Below are 16888 nucleotides of genomic sequence, written 5' to 3'. Positions count from 1 at the left end.
TTTATCTAGTGGTTCTTGTAAACAGGTGCTTCACTTGTCTTCGCCGGTTGCCGTTTACAAGAGAATCAAGTCGGCTCTCTTCTATATTCTCTCTCACCCACTTAGCCTCCAACTCATTCCCACATATATTTAATTAGCTCTAATAATCAATAACTATTCCACTAAATGCTTAAATTCCATTCAAAGACCATAAGATACAACAACAATATAAATTACATGGCGAAACAAAACCCATTTATGTAATGCACACATGAAGTAAGACAGTGAATCTGAAAAGAGAGAGAGAAATAGCATCCTAAACAATGAGTGGGCAAATCGGCCAGGATATGTTAGGAAATGGGGTTAAAACAAGAACAACAATACCATAAAATAATAGACTGACTTGACTTGCTGTTTTTATAAGAATTAATATTTGTCTCCTCTCCTAGGGTTTGTCAATGGACTCTTATTTTTTGCTGTCGATAAATTTGTGAACGGACTCGTATGTCCTAACAAATTGACTCAGGATTTAATAAAGCTTAAATTCTACAAGTAAAATTTTTGGAAAATTCTTTGACTTTCTTGTATATGTGTTACAATAAATAAATGAATATGTAATATACCATGACAATGAAAAACACCATTGCAAAGTTACAATTGAAGAGAGTTTTTTTTTTTTTTTTTTTTTTTTAATTTTAAATTTGAGATAGAATTCTACTTTAGAATAATCTAAATGTATATGTGTTCGAAATTTTTTCATAGAGACTTGAACATTGACTCTTGCTCTCCACATCCCACAAACATTTATACTTGTAAATCACGTCAAGGGTACGTGGTGGTTTTGAATAGAGTTACTACCTTCAAAATACTATTAGAATTGTTACTAATTATTAGAAACAGTCAACTACCACTTAAAAGTATACTTTTATGCACAATTCTACAAATTTTTTAAGCCTCTAATGTTTTCACTTGACGAATCACTTGAGTGAATTGGCTTTTGCTCAATTAAACCGTTGAACAAACTTAAATTACTCTCAGATAGAAAGTTCGCTTGACCTTGCATGACATTTCTCTCAAGATTGATCATCAAATTGTAACTTTGCTCGACTTTGCGTGATACATTGCTCGAGAAAACTCTAGACAAAAAGTTCATTCAACTCTCATTTGAGCGTAATTTTAAACATTTGTCTCATTCATTCTTCCACTTTCAGAATGGCATTAACACACATACCTACACACCCACACACATATAAGAGGGTGTGAGCTAACTTTAAAAATTACATATTATGTCTTTAATTGATAAGTTTATTAAATTGTATATGAAGTTGTGGTGAGTTTATTAGTATTATTAATTCAATTTTGTTAAACTTCAAAACTANTAAGTGAGACACATGGTGTAAAATTGATAATCTAATTAAAATCTAAGTGGATTTTCTCTTAACTTTGTCTATTAATATATATATAGATAACTTGAATTTTATATGTGTGAATTGTAAATTTAGTTTTTTCTTTTAAAAATAATTTATTTAGGAAGAAAAAATGAAGTAGACAATGAAGGAGTGGGTAGAAAATAGTGTCGCATGTTTATAGGGAAATTAATAAATGTGTTGCCAGCTTAGCTAAAATGAGAGCCGTACAAATAATTGATTCGTACAACTAATTGATTCTTGTATTTTGAATGAATCACCATCTATGGTGAAAAAGTTTGCTGGCTTTTGATAAATTTGAGATTTTTTTTTCAGTAGACTAGTTATTTCTAGATAATATTATGATCTTTTTAACCAAGAAAAAAAAAAAGACAAAAAAGAGTAACCATAGCAAGCAGATGAAGAAGCGTGTGTGCACGCGCAATAAAGGAGCGTGGATGTAGCTGTAAAAAACTAGAGAAAAGACAGTAAAAAGAAAAAAGAAAAAAAGTAAACTCTTAAAATAAAATTGTAAAAGAAGTGAACAGAACAGTTCTGAGCTGGCCACACCCCAAAAGTCAAAATCCTATCACAAAATTAACAATCATTTCATTTCATTATACTATTAATTATTACACCAACATCCAACTCTCCCTCTCAATCTCACTCCTACCACCTTTCCCATAATTCTTTTTATTTTATTTTATATATATATATATATATAAAACAAATAAATGAGAGAGTCTCTATATAATGTAATTGTAATTTATTAATTCCAAAAATCTGTGAGCCCCTAAAATCTTTTCTGTAATCCAAAAAGAGCAGAAAGAACACGTAGTGGAATTTGGTCCGTGTATGCAACGAGGGACATAGGGACGCACACGAAGCTTTTATTTATATTTACTCACTCTTTCAACTCCTGTAGCTGAACCTTAATTTCGATTCTCAATTCCAAATTCCAATTCTGTTCTTTTAGATTTTTTTTTTTTCTCTTTCTATCTTAAAAAAAAAAAGGAAAGGAAAGGAAAGGAAAAAAGTGTGTGTAGAGTAGTAGATTAAATTCTCAATGTCTGGTGGTGAAACATTGTTCAGTACGGAAGGGCTCGATGAAGTGGAAGACTACATTTGGGTTAGCTTTTTCTTCCGTTAATCTTTGAAACCGAAAAAGCAACTGTTTGAGTAAATTGAATCGGATTTTGATTGCTTCTTTTTGTGTTTGGTTGCTGAGAAAATTATGGAAAACGAGGAAAAAAAAAAACAGCAGAATTGTTGTTTTTGTGTTTTTTGTTTGTTTTAGCTGTGAAATCACTGCTCAACTTGAAATTGGAAGAAAATTGAGTTTTCTTTTTTTTTTTTTTTTAGTATTTTCTCAGTAACCAATCAGTGCGTTAGTATTATCTTCGTCCGAATTTGTTTGTTGTCTTTTGTATTTTCCTTCAACATTGTCCGGTTGCTATATACGGAAAATACAAAAGTGATTGAGTTTGATTGCGTGATTTCCCCGCCTTTCCCATTGTTTGGGTAGTGAGAAAACCAAGGAATTTGAATTGAGGGAAGTTATTGTTTTGGTTTTATGTGAAATGGTATCTGTTTTCTGCAAGTTGGTTTAGCTCGTAGTCTTTCCTTTGTGGAGAAGAATTGATCATTTATGATGTGAGTTTAAATGCTCTGTTTGTGAATTTAAATGAACCTGTAAACATTGATTGAATTGCAGGCGAATGACAAAGAGGGATCAGCGCGTTGGGACACATTTGGTTATGTTTATGAATATGTGCAGAGTGGAAACCAAGCATTCCGAGAAAATAAATTGGAAGATGTGGGTGTTTTTCATTTAGAGCGGTCTGTCAATTTTTGTAGTTTACTGACACATTACTAATTGCTTGTGAAAGAAGAAATGGTATTCAATCGTGGATAGAAACCCGCTCATAAAACGCTTTGAATACGAGCTTTGACATGTACTATATATGACACTATATATTAGACGAAATTGCTGATCCAGTTTCTTTTCAGGCAATCACTTGTTACTCAAGAGCCAATAGCATCAAACCAGGTGATCCTGTTATCCTCAGCAACCGAAGTACTGCTTATATCAGGTTAAGGATCATTTCATGGCTAGATTAGTGATTTGTGCTTGATTGCATGTCTTTAAATTACATTCGGAGCCATTAACATTCATTAACTATATAATAAATTTGTTGCAATGAAAACAACTTCATTCAACCAGGATTAGCCAATTCTTGAAACACAGATCTCCTACAACTTCTGAATATAGACCATTGAATGGGCTGGATCCTACAACACATGCTGAGGTATGTGTTATAGCTTTGCTATATATGCTTAAAAAAGAAATTTCATTTGCATACATTCTAATAAGTATTGGTTATCTATAAATTCAGCTTGCTTTGAAGGATGCTGAGAAGCTGAATAGCATCCGAATGGATTCAGTAAAATCATATATTCTAAGGGCCAATGCTCTCATATTGGTATGAATACATTTCTATATTTTCTTTTCTTTTCTTTTCTTTTCTTTTTTAGCTTTCTGAATTTATTTTAATGTACTAGGGGGTGGGTCCCACCCTCTCATTGTCTGCACATTCAAACTTTAAATGGTCAATGTGAAGAATAAAACATGTAAGCCCCCAATATGGTGAGGTGTGAGCCTCAAGGCATAAGGCGTTTAAATTATGGTTTTCTATATTTAAAACATATAAAAAGAATTTGGGATTGTAGGAAAAAAAAAAAAAAAAACATTAATAGTCCTCCATGGATGATAATTTTGATATATGAAAATATTAAAAAGTGTGATACTTGTTAATTAACCAATTGAGGGAAAGGTGTGTTGGCCATCGTAAATGGTTTGGTTATGACCAGTAAAGTTGATTACTGCACTTAAGTGGAAGACACCAGTCATTGATTTGGATAGAGTAGAATGACAATAAATTGCTGGAAAAGTAACACATGAACACTCAAGTTGGTCCCAAAAATGTATTTTTCTACATGTTTTTTACATGGAACTTTTAGTTTATTCTTATATCAGGATAAGAGGCAAAATCCTTAATGTATTATAATCTTTTTCCCTCCATAGATGTTTGCTAGATGTATACCATATTTGTCACATTGACATTGAGTTGTTGACCTTGTTTTGTATCTACAGTTGGAGAAGTATGACATTGCCCGGGATGTTATTCTATCAGGTCTTCAGATTGACCCTTTTAGGTGAATTTAATTTCATTTAATTGTTAAATTCTGTTGGAGATATGGTAATATATTTTTCTTTAATTTTTACACGGTGAATGGATCTTGTTTGTTCCTGGAAATATGTAGCAATCCTCTTCGTGCTTCTCTTCAGAATTTGGAGAGAACATCAGCCAGTTTAATTGGGAGGAGAGAAACATGTAGCAATCATCTTCATGCTTCTCTTCAGGAATTGGGGGAAACATCAACCAGTTCAATTGAGAGGAAAAGCCATGGTAGGCCAGAACGGACTGATGACTTCGATTGTACGCTATGCCTGAAGTTATTATATGAACCCGTTACGACTCCTTGTGGGCATTCTTTTTGCCGCTCATGTCTATTTCAGTCCATGGATCGTGGTGAGCACCTTTCTATTGTTGATCAAATTTTCCATAATACCTTCATATCACATTATTTTCTTCTAACTTCTTTATTAAAAATCTTAGGTAACAAATGTCCATTGTGCCGAACCGTTCTTTTTATTAGTCCTAGAACATGTGCAGTCAGGTGAGTTGCTTATGTGGCAATGATAATTGATATTCTTGTGTTAATGGTTTGACTCTAGAAAATCTTTATTCTACCCATGCTGTATGAATTGAACACGTTAGTCTGTATAGGAGCTGCCGTTCATTGGTTCAACCTTGGAGAAGTAGTTTGCAAATACAATCATTTATGCATGACTGTATCCATTTTATTGTAGGCCCCATGCTGTCCAAATTAATGTTCGACTTTGTTAAGGAGCTCAATGATACGTGTAAAGGAATTTGAAATATCTTATTGGGTCAATATGAGTCTAGAAAATTCTTTTGATATGGGCCTTTAAGTCAAGTTATCCTCTTCACCATGCATGCCGTGTCATATTAGTGAGAATGGAGAACAAACTCTTCTTTCTGGAGTTACTCTTTTGCTTCATTTGTTGTAATAAATACTGTTTTCTACATTATACAATCTCACTTGGCTTTTTACCAGTGTGACACTTAACAACATTATACAAAAGAACTTCCCAGAGGAATATGCAGAAAGGATTTCAGAGCATGAAAGTTTGACAAACCTTGGTGTTGATTTGATACCTCTTTTTGTCATGGATGTCGTCATTCCTTGTCAAAAGTTTCCTCTCAACATATTTGAACCCCGGTACAGGCTTATGGTGAGTCAGTCAACTGATTACCATTCTTCTTTTGTGGCTTTCATATATTATGATGATAAGATAAATTGGTAAATTATGGATGTGGTAGTAAATCGATAGGATGACTACCTTTGTATGCAACAGAACATTTTGGGAACCCTTGCATCAAATAGCTAAGTTTAATTAGTGTCCAATTCATATTATTTTATTCGGCAAAAAGAAAAAATGATATTGTTTTATAATTAAGAGTGAGCACTTGTCAAGTATTGTATTATCATCAGGGATTGTGTTACCTCATCTAATAGTGTAGATGGTAACAACAAGAAATGCTCCATAGAAACAGAAAGGAATAATTATTATCCCTGGCTGTGCAAAAGCACATGAAATTGTTTCTAACAAAGTGGTTAAGCATGCAATTGAGTAGTTTTTTGTTGGTTTTGTTGCCTTATTGTAAGTTGCTGCCAAGGTCAATTAAGATAAATACATGGGAAGAGGTGTCATAACATAAATCTTAATTTTCTGTCTAATTACTTACCAAAAAAACAAAGAATTTCCTGCTTAGATATCTCAATCATTTTTCTCTCTTTTTTTCCCCTTTGGAAGTGAAAAATAAAAATGAATCCAGATGTTAACTATATCTCCTCAAAAAAATATTTGTATACAAATAATGTTAATGTTATCATTATTAATGTTTACTTGACGAACAGGTGAGGAGGATAATGGAAGGAAACCATCGGATGGGAATGGTAGATTATTGTCACTGGTCCTTTTCTTTTTCTTTTCCTTCTTAAGGTATATGTTTGACAAAGAATTCCGCACTGTTACTGGGTTTGGTTTGTCTGTTTATCATGTAGGTTATTACTGATTCTACAACAGGTTCCATAGCCGACTTTGGTTGTGAAGTAGAGATTACCGAGTAAGTTTTTTTTTTTTACCCTTTTCACCCTTCATAAAATTGTTAGCATGCATACCATTTACTTGTTTTCTTCTGAACCACACTTTTTATATACCATTTTCAAAATTTAGAGATCTTGGTTTGTTTATTGATGTAGGTGTGACCCACTTTCAGATGGACGTTTCTATCTAGAGGTGAATGATTTCTTCCTTGTATTCATACATTTGCACTTTTCTGAACTGAATTCAATGCAAATGTTGTTTTACTTTTGAAAATTAATCTCTTATTTTTTCTACTTGTATACAGTTATAACTTCAAGTCTTTTTGCTTTTATGACTAGAAAAGGCCATTGCTTTCAAAAACTTTGATGAGGCATTTCCTTGTTATGAAGCTTTTGGTTAGACTGGTTGCATTTCTTTTAAGATTGCAAATTAACACTTGATGAGCCATTGTGATTGTATAATAAGGCTATCTTGTTATTTGGGAGAAAGTCCTTGAAGTGATTCTTTGGAACTCACTAAAGTTTTATCTCCTTATAAGAAGTGTTCATAACAATTTGTATAACCTACCAATGTGAAGGAATGGAGCTCTATTTCATATAAATTGGAGCAAATGAGCTCTAGTTCAGGTGGACACAATATATATATATATATATATTGGAGTCTGCTTGCAAGGAATAAGCTTGTTACTGAACCTTCTTAGCCTTTTGCCATGCAAATGCTAAAACCTTATGGTGATTGTGCATGCTTTTATAATGATGTGGCCTCATTCAAGACTTTGATACCTTTGACAATATTTTTTAATATGATGAAATATAGGAGTCTAACTGACATAGAAAGGAAGAAATTCTTGGAAAAGTAAATTACATTGATCAAAATAATGGTCTAAATTTGATGCAGGGAGTAGTTGGAACCCTAAAATGTGTAGTCAAGCCATGGAGTCTTATTTTCATTCTTCTTTTCATCAATGATTTGCTCTTTTTATCTTACAAAAATAACACACGCACACACACACAATTTTTTTTAAAACAAAGATGTTGGGGTACTTTACGGTCTTTACCTTTCCGAATTTCTGGCCATGGTTCTTAATTTGGGTTGTGTTATTGTCCTCACATGGATGTTAGTATCCCCTGACTTAGAGTTTAGTACTTCCAATATGTTTAAAATGGTTTCACTTTAATGAATGTAGAGGGAACAAATTTTAATAACTTCTACATGAATGCTTTTTAAGAATTGTGTGATACAACCCAAGTCTAGATGTGATTCCTAAGAAAATCTACATGTGAGGCCTAGAATCTTTCTTCTTATTTTTAATACCCAGCACTGTGTGAATCATAGCTGATCCCATTTTTCTTTAAATTTTTATCACAAAAACATATCTGAGAATTTACCTCATCTCACCTTAATCAAGTATCAGAAACACCAAAAACCAACCTGGTTTCTATTCTTTCAAGACTGTTCACAAAACTCAGAATTGCCCCCTAAACCTAGTCTTTCTTCATCAAGACCAACAGAAGTTCCTAAGCTTTTACATCATTAAAGCTAACCTTGGCAACCACAAAAGCTCTGAATGACTTCTTACCAGAGAATGCACTGCAAACAAAACCACTGCTTCCTGCAGTGTTATCTACTAAATTAATTGACAATCCTATCTTGTTAGTTATGTATGATTGACTTAGTTGTGCTTCCCTACTACACATTTATAGGTTAAGGAATTATTTATGCGTTTATCCTAAGGTTGGTTCAGAAGTAGTTTTTAAATTTTTCCAAATATCTTGTGGATGGAGGTAGAATCCAAACATGAACGTTAGCATTTTGGGACTAAGGCTTGGTTGTTGTTATACATATATGGAGTTGTGGTCATTTATTGTTCCTTTTCTTATATCCAATTTTGATGTTAATAAGCAGATTGAAAGTCGACGAAGATTTCGCATCATCCGATCTTGGGATCAAGACGGGTGAGTTGATCTTCACACCTTTGTTGATTGCTGTCTATCATATCATCTGCAGTTTTTTTGTTTTTAAGTTAGATTTTATGCCTTGATGATTTAACTCTTATGCAGTTATCGTGTTGCGGAGGTTGATTGGGTGAACGATATTCCACCAGAAGGAACAAGAGAAAGAGCAGAGGTGAGTTCACTGCAAGTTTGGCTTTCTTGTGAGTGTGTGTGTGTGTGTGTGAGAGAGAGAGATTCCACACCCCCCCCCCCCCCCCCCACCCTCCACACAAAAAAAAAAAAAAAAAAAACAGAAAAATAGTTTTAAAAGGATAACAAGAAGCATGAGTTATAATAGCTTGCTTAGAAGTAGGAACGTCAAAAGATTTAAAGATCACAAGGAGGTACTTTATGTTACCTGTTAGTCATCTGTTAAGCATGGTCCTGGGTGTTCAGTTGTGTCTCTGGAATTTTAGTATGATATTTTAATAGATGTCTGCAGACATTTTCTGGATGTTTTATTTGCAATTTTAAATGCTTCAACCTATGCTGCAAATGGTAGTGTATAACAGCTCAATGCCAATGTGTGGAAGTCTGCTGGGTAAAGAAACTTAAATAAAACATAAGAACTAAGGAAATAATCTCGGGGTCCATTTTGAGTATTTAATTTCCTTAATAAAATGAGGAGTCAAGCTTTATATTTTGTCGTTCATACAACATCTTGTAGCCAAAATTTGAAAGTCCAGTATATGGCATGCACTATTAGTGGAAGATTTGTAGGGCAGCTTATTTTTGCTTTCACCCTTATGGATTTTATTTATTTATTTATTTATTTTTTTACAGTTGCAGGAAACGACAAATAATGCAGCAGAATATGCTCAGTCATGGATAAGGCGGGCAAGAGAAGCAGCACGACAAGGTAAAACTCTAAGGGAAGGGAGGCTAATGCCAATTTGATCAGCATTGCCGTAACCCCTATCTAAAGTTATCAGGAAATATTGATTGAATCAAATAAATATTTCGTGATGACTACCCTAGCAAATATCAGTGTGTTTTTTCTTTTCTTTTTTTTTTTTGGTTGCGTTTTTTTTGGGGGGGGGGGGTGTTGTGTGTGTGGAGAGTTGGGAGGTAGGAGAACTGACATCCTGTTATCATTATTTATTTTCTACATGTAAATAAGGGCATTAAAGAATGCTCAAGGGGTTTCATGATGGAGCCTAGCAAATATCAGATAAATGCTTCATTGTTTTCTAATACTAAGGGTCTATTTGGGATTCATTTATTTTGCTGAAACTGAAATTTTTTTGCTAAAAGTACGATAGATAAAGGTAAAAGTTAGCTAAAATAGTAAAGTGTGACCCATAAATAGTATCAAAAAGTGTAGTGGAACTTATAAATAGTAGTAAAAATAATCTGAATAGTAAAATAAGTTGGCAAAAATAATTTTTGCCAAATATACGCCAATAGGGGAGTTTGTAAGACACATTAGCCTGTATGTAGTTCGCCATTGCACAGTCATGGTTTTACCAATGATTTCTTCTTGTCTTGCAACTTTGCAATTTATTCTTGTAGTTAATGGACAATTCATACTGCAGATCCAAGAAGACTTGAGAAACTCCTTAACGTAGAAGCAATGAAGCCTACACCGCAAGATCCTGAGCGCTTTAGTTTCTGGGTATGATTAAATATTTATGTAAAATGTGTGGGGCTGAACCATTTTTTAGTACTTAGTGCTAATTTAGGCTTAGCTGCAGCTTGCTACCCTGTCAAATCGGAGGCCTAATGAAAGATTGGAACTCCTGCGCATTAGAGATACTAGAGAGGTATGGAACCTTTCTATACTTGTTGCGAAATTAAATAGCAGTACCAGGCTGGCAGATTGTGATGTTTACCATGCGGTGCTGTATTTATCTCACACGAGCTCCTTTTAAAAATCCCATTTAAGATATTCCCTAGCCAACACTATATATAATCATTGATCCATATTTTGCAACTTGGGAGGGAAGGTCATATGGGGGAGAAATATGCCTTGGTGCACCACTGGCACAAAAGTAGTAACTTCTCTTAAAAGTGATTCGCTAGGCTTTGATATCAGATTGATAGAACACCGAGTTAAAAACCAAGAATATTGTTGTTGTCCACACATAAAATAGATTTATTCTTGGGGAGTATTAACGTCACTGTAGAAAATTATTGCATAAATATTTATATTTTGTTGATTGCTTCTTACTATCACTCTTAGCTCTATGTAGCTTCTCCTCATGACCCAGAAAAATGAAAAATGATAACAAAAGTAATTCTCATTGTTATAAGCCAATTTGGAGGTTCCCTTTGTAACATGAAATATTCATACTCAAAATATACTTATTATCGCTTTGTTAATTTTTCTTGCAGAGGATCAAACGCGGACTAATATATCTTAGAGCATAAGAACAGAGCTGTCGGGTGCGGTGAGGAAGTTTGTAATAGATTCAATGCTTCAAAACTGTGATTAATCATCAGTAAATTAAATTCATTTACAAGTGATTCAAAGTTGTGATTGGTTATCAGTAAATTAAATTCATTTACAAGTGATTCAATATTCTTTGGTCCACATACTATAGATTGTGGATCCCTATTTCATTGTAACAGAAATATAGCTCAAATTCAATAATATTAACAAACAGTTTTTTCTACATTCTTGCTGTTTTCTGGAATGGTCCCTCATTTAATTCTGCTTAATTAATCCATTGAACTTCGTTGATCTGAAATTTCTAAGGAAACAAAAATGTATACCTTAAAGCAATGATATCAATGCAAGGTGGCCTATCTTTTTGGTTCTGCAAGAGAAATCTTAGTATCCGTTTGGATACACTTACTTTGCATCCACGTCCACATTTTTTTTTTTTTTTCCTTTCAGCAGAATGTTTTGACTTTTCTTCTGTAAACAGTACATTTGTGCATTGTTTACTGTTCATAAATTTTACAAACTTCACTTTTCAATAATTTTTTCATTAAAAATAATCTTAAAATACTATTTACATATTTAAAAATTATTTTTTTACTATATTTTTTATTTTTAATTTTTAATTTTTAATTTTAATAAAATATGTTATATCTAAACGGACTTTTAATGCAACAGCTGTAGATGACAGGAATCAGTAATTTTGACTGAAAAGTTCCTGGATCATCTTTGTCTGTGGGCCATTTTTGTTAAATTAGATTCCTTTTTGATTGGTTTTCGTGTTACTGATACAATCATGTTAGCCGTGATCTAAAAAATAACCCATTTATTAAATCCAATATTTAAAATCGTTTTCTTTTTAATTAATATCTTTCAGATCCTACTGATTCGCAAGTCATCACCTGACTTTTATTAGGAGAATCATATCTACGTTCTACAATACCCTATTGCCTCCATTGCCCTTTTCCTTTTGGTACCGGTTTTTGGTCCATCATTTAATTTCAATATTTTTACAAAGGAAAAAGTTAATAGGTGTTTTAAGGACATCAGCTTAAGAACTTTTTTTTTTTTTTTAAATATTGATTTTTTGACAATTTTTTTTTTAAATTTTTCATAAAAGAAGTATTAAAATTAAAAATTTTCTTAAAATGGTTCATTAACAAATGTGTCAACTCTCAAAGATACCCATTAACATGACCCACATTTACAAAAATAAGAATGTAAATCTCAAGTGAGTTGGCTCAAAATTCTACCAAATTTTTCCATAGCCTTGTTTTATTGTCAAGACTTGAGAGGCAACTTTGTTTCTAAACACCTTTGCTTTTATTTTTTATTTTTATTATAAATCAATGATTCTATTAATTAGTGATCTTAAGGTATTGGTTAATAGACTATATTAAAAAAAAAATTAATGTCACTTTCATAGGAAATATAAAAAACTGTAAATAAAAGTCTGTTTTTTTGTTTTTCTATAAAAAGCTTTTAAAAAGTTTTCTTAAACCAATACTCTTAGGATATTTGTTAACTTTTCCCTAAAATCAAACATCTTCTCCCCTTATATATATATATATATATTAATGGCTTTAATTAAGGGTTCAACGCATAGCTCGCTATCCCTTCTAACTTCTTCCATTTCTTTTTACCAAGTCTTTCATGTTCATCACCAAAATCTCCAAAACATTACAACTCTGCACGTTTTTTTCTCTTACTTGCTTCCATTCCAACAAACTCATGCTTTTATTCTTGTTCCTGCTGTTTCTCCCTAACAGCTACGTTCATTTCTATACATGCAAATTCCTCCGAAATCTACGTACGATTTTTCCCACAAGAAAACCACCAAACCAAACTTTGTTAACCCTGTCCTTTCTTGGAACATTTTTAATTTTGTTGCTTTGGGCACATCCCCATTAGGCCTATTCTTCCACCACCACCACTGCCACCGCCACCACCACCATTATAATGAGAGGAAACAAATGTAGGGCTTCATGGCCTCAACCCTACTTCTCATTTTCTATTATCTTCCTCTCCTTCTTCTTCCTATTCAACCTCACAAAATTTGCTTCAGCCAAAAGCAATGCATCTTCAACATTCACACCTTCTGATAATTATCTCATTGATTGTGGGTCGACCCAAGAAACCCGGCTTAAGGATGGCCGGACTTTTAAGTCTGATCATGATGCTACTTCTCTCTTACAAACTGAAGAAGATGTACAGGCTTCTGTTGATTCCATTTCTATCAATGTCTCTTCCTCCATATCTCCTTCACCTTTATTTCGCACTGCAAGGATCTTTCTTCAAGATTCCACATATACATTCTTTGTTGCCGAACCAGGGTGGCATTGGGTTCGCCTTTACTTATACCCAATTGATCACCCCTCATACAATCTAACAGAAGCTGTTTTCTCTGTCTTCTCTGGTAAAATTGTTCTCTTACACCAGATACAAATCCAGGACAAAACTTCATTGGTGTTCAAAGAATACTTGATCAGTGTTTCTGGAAGATTATCCCTTCAATTTAAGCCCAAGAAGGGTTCTTTTGCATTCATCAATGCTATAGAGGTTGTCTCAGCTCCTGACTCGCTAATCACCAATATAGCAACCTCAGTTTCTCCACTTGGAGATTTTAATGGGCTGTCTAACTCTGCTTTCCAAGTATGTTACCGGTTAAATGTTGGAGGGCCAACCATAACATCTGAAAATGATACATTGTCAAGGACATGGGAGCCTGATGGCAAGTATAATAAGTTCTTGCAAGGGTCTAAAAATGCATCTGTGTCTGCCAAAATCATCAAATACCCAGAGAGTGGGGCTACTCCATATATTGCTCCGAGTTCAATTTATGCATCGGCAGTGCATATAGAAGATCCACTTACAATGCAACCGAACGTAAACCTCACATGGAAACTCAATGTGGATCCAGGTTACTCCTATTTGATTAGGTTGCACTTCTGTGATATTGTGAGCAAGGTCCTCAACAGTTTATACTTCAATGTATATATCAATACTATGGTGGGAGTGTCAGCTCTTGATCTATCATCCCTCACCAATGCTCTTGACACTGCTTATTACAAAGACTTCGTGCTCAATGGGGATGCCATCACAAATGATTCCATCTTGGTTCAGATTGGCCCATATCAATCTCAGTCAGCCAGTCTAGATGCAATTCTTAATGGATTGGAGATCATGAAGATGAACAATGAGGCGAATAGCTTTGATGGATTGTTTACTGTTGATGGGTCATACAAGGGACCAAATTCAACAACAAAGAAATTGAAGATTATAGCTGCCGTTGGCCTTGGATTGGCGGTGGCAACAATGTTGTTGCTGGCCATGGTTTTTGTCCGGTGGCAGAAAAGACCCGAAGGTTGGGAGAAGCGAAACAGTTTCTCATCGTGGCTCCTCCCACTCCATGGCAGTAACTCTAGTTTCTTGTCTAGCAAAAGCAGCTCTCGAAGGTCTAGCCAATATGGTTCTCGCAAGAGCAAGAATGGTTACTCTACTTACTTCTCAACCCAGGGTTATGGCAGGCTCTTCACTATTAATGAACTACAGAATGCTACACAAAATTTTGATGAAAAGACGGTGATTGGTGTTGGAGGGTTTGGAAAAGTGTATATTGGAGAGTTGGAGGATGGAACTAAGGTTGCCATTAAACGAGGAACCTCAGGTTCTGAGCAAGGCATTACTGAATTCAAAACAGAAATAGAGATGCTCTCCAAGCTTAGGCATCGCCACCTTGTTTCTCTAATTGGGTTTTGCGATGAGCAATCAGAGATGATCCTTGTATATGAGTACATGGCTAATGGGCCGCTTCGTGACCACCTTTATGGTACGAACCTCCCTTCTTTGTCATGGAAACAACGGCTTGAAATTTGCATAGGTGCTGCCCGTGGATTGCATTATCTTCACACTGGTGCAGCACTAGGTATAATACACCGTGATGTAAAGACAACAAATATTCTTCTTGATGAGAATTTTGTGGCAAAAGTTTCTGATTTTGGCTTGTCAAAAGTTGCACCAACATTGGATCAAACGCATGTAAGCACAGCCGTGAAGGGTAGCTTCGGGTACCTTGATCCTGAGTACTTCAGGAGACAACAGCTTACCGAGAAATCTGATGTGTACTCATTTGGCGTAGTTCTTTTCGAGGTATTATGTGCAAGGGCTGTCATAACCCCATCACTGCCAAGAGAACAGGTCAGTTTGGCTGAATGGGCAATGCAGTGTCATCGGAAAGGCACACTTCAAAAGATAATTGACCCTTATATTGCAAGCAGCATAGACCCTGGATCATTGAAGAAGTATGTGGAAGGAGCAGAGAAATGTCTGGCAGAACATGGTGTCGATAGGCCTGGAATGGGAGATGTGCTGTGGCATTTAGAATATGCCCTGCAGCTTCAGGAGGCATCCTCACAAATTGCTCCTCCAGAAGATAGTAGTGCAGTGATTCTTGCTTCCGAAAAACCAAGCAGCAATTCTTCAGGTCCTAGTGAAGAGCAAGTTGTTGTTGTTGTTTATGAAAATTTAGAACTATCACCTGGTTCTCCTTTATTTTCTCAGATTAATAATTTCCAGGGAAGGTAAAATCTGGTTGCAATAAGAAGAGATGAAGGTAAATATCAGATTGAGAACTTCAATGAGGACTTGCATATATTCAAAGGTTTTGAGTCCACTTCTATATGTTCCCCTGCTCCTAGTTATTTGAGTAGATGGATAGCTACCAAAACTCACAAGTTAAGTTGGAGCAAAAGGATTAGTCAATATTTCTATTATGCATTTGGTAGCTACTTGCTAGTATATATTGTGCTGTTCTGAAAGCTAGCAAATATCGCTCTTCTATCTACCCCATTTTCTTATAATGCAAGCTCAGAGATGAACTCTATAGTTCCCTTGCTCCCAGCTGTGTCTAAGTGGATGTAATGAATTGTTGCCAAAAAATTCCAAAGCTAAGTTGGTGTCAGTCAATATTTGTATTATGTATTTGGTTGCCACCACAGGTTTAGAACTTCAGATGCTACTTTTCATATTTTATTGATGACTTTTTTGAACTATGTCTGGGTTGCCAAAAACGTGGTAGATTCTCATCAATTATACTATTGAATCATATTTTTTTAATTCCACCATCTATGAAGTGGTTCAATCAGACCCTGAAAAATTCATAAATTTGTAAAATTCATAAGATTGTACTTGTGCTTATTTGTTGCTCTTGGAAATTGCATGCTTTTTTTTTTACAGATGAAGGGAGAGAGAGATCTTAAGACTTAAGAGGCATGAGCTGAATTCTAGTGTCTAGTGTTAATTTCTTATATCTCTAGATTAGCGAATTAGCAGTTTTAACTTTTAAAGCCTTAAATCTGTTTCTTGCACCATCTTAGAGCATTACTATTGGTGGTGGTAAACACCTCGAACTCCAATTAGTGCCCAACATTGGTGGAGCCAAAGGCAAATTTTTTTGCCTTCTTGCTACAGTGAATTGCCAAGACTAGCAATTAACTGTAGCAAGGAAGGCATAAAAAAAATTATTATTTTATCACTTATTGGGTTTCGTGGCAGAGAGGAAGAGAGAGGAAGTGGGAAAGAAATTAATTAAAAAATGAATAGTGTTTGGCTGATGGGAAAAATATGAGTATTGATGCATTGTGTGGTGTGATGAAATTATATGTTAAAATAAATAAAATAACTTTTTGAAGCGTTAAATGATAAAGTAGGGAATTTGGTTGTCTTCTAGGTGTTGAAATATAATATGTCCAATTGCAATGAGTGGTGGAAACTGCAATCAAATAGGAGAGGAAAGTTCTCCAGTCTGTAAAATTGCTTGGCAGAGCCAACATTGGCTTGGATATTTTTTGCAGGGTGCCAAGGGATTGAA

At 34.5% G+C, this 16888-nt stretch overlaps 2 protein-coding genes across 2 annotated transcripts; both read left to right on the top strand.

Moving 5' to 3' along the window:
* The first annotated feature begins 2105 nt into the window (after positions 1–2105).
* LOC112036407 (uncharacterized) lies at positions 2106–11251 on the top strand. Its single transcript, XM_024069209.2, has 18 exons — positions 2106–2514; positions 3100–3201; positions 3396–3478; positions 3610–3694; positions 3782–3868; positions 4540–4601; positions 4710–4978; positions 5066–5126; positions 5589–5766; positions 6453–6491; positions 6600–6661; positions 6798–6834; positions 8548–8597; positions 8703–8769; positions 9420–9495; positions 10172–10251; positions 10331–10399; positions 10971–11251. The coding sequence occupies exons 1-18, from the start codon at positions 2452–2454 to the stop codon at positions 11004–11006; spliced, it is 1506 nt and encodes a 501-aa protein (XP_023924977.2). The 5' UTR covers positions 2106–2451; the 3' UTR covers positions 11007–11251.
* Positions 11252–12711: 1460 nt separating this feature from the next.
* On the top strand, positions 12712–16184 carry LOC112036406 (probable receptor-like protein kinase At5g61350). The gene has a single exon (XM_024069206.2). The coding sequence runs from the start codon at positions 12979–12981 to the stop codon at positions 15601–15603; it is 2625 nt and encodes an 874-aa protein (XP_023924974.2). The 5' UTR covers positions 12712–12978; the 3' UTR covers positions 15604–16184.
* Positions 16185–16888: the final 704 nt, after the last annotated feature.

Source organism: Quercus suber, unplaced genomic scaffold (assembly GCF_002906115.3).
Source record: "Quercus suber isolate HL8 unplaced genomic scaffold, Cork oak 2.0 scaffold_24, whole genome shotgun sequence".
NCBI lineage: Eukaryota > Viridiplantae > Streptophyta > Magnoliopsida > Fagales > Fagaceae > Quercus > Quercus suber.
This window is presented reverse-complemented; position numbering and strand designations above follow the sequence as displayed.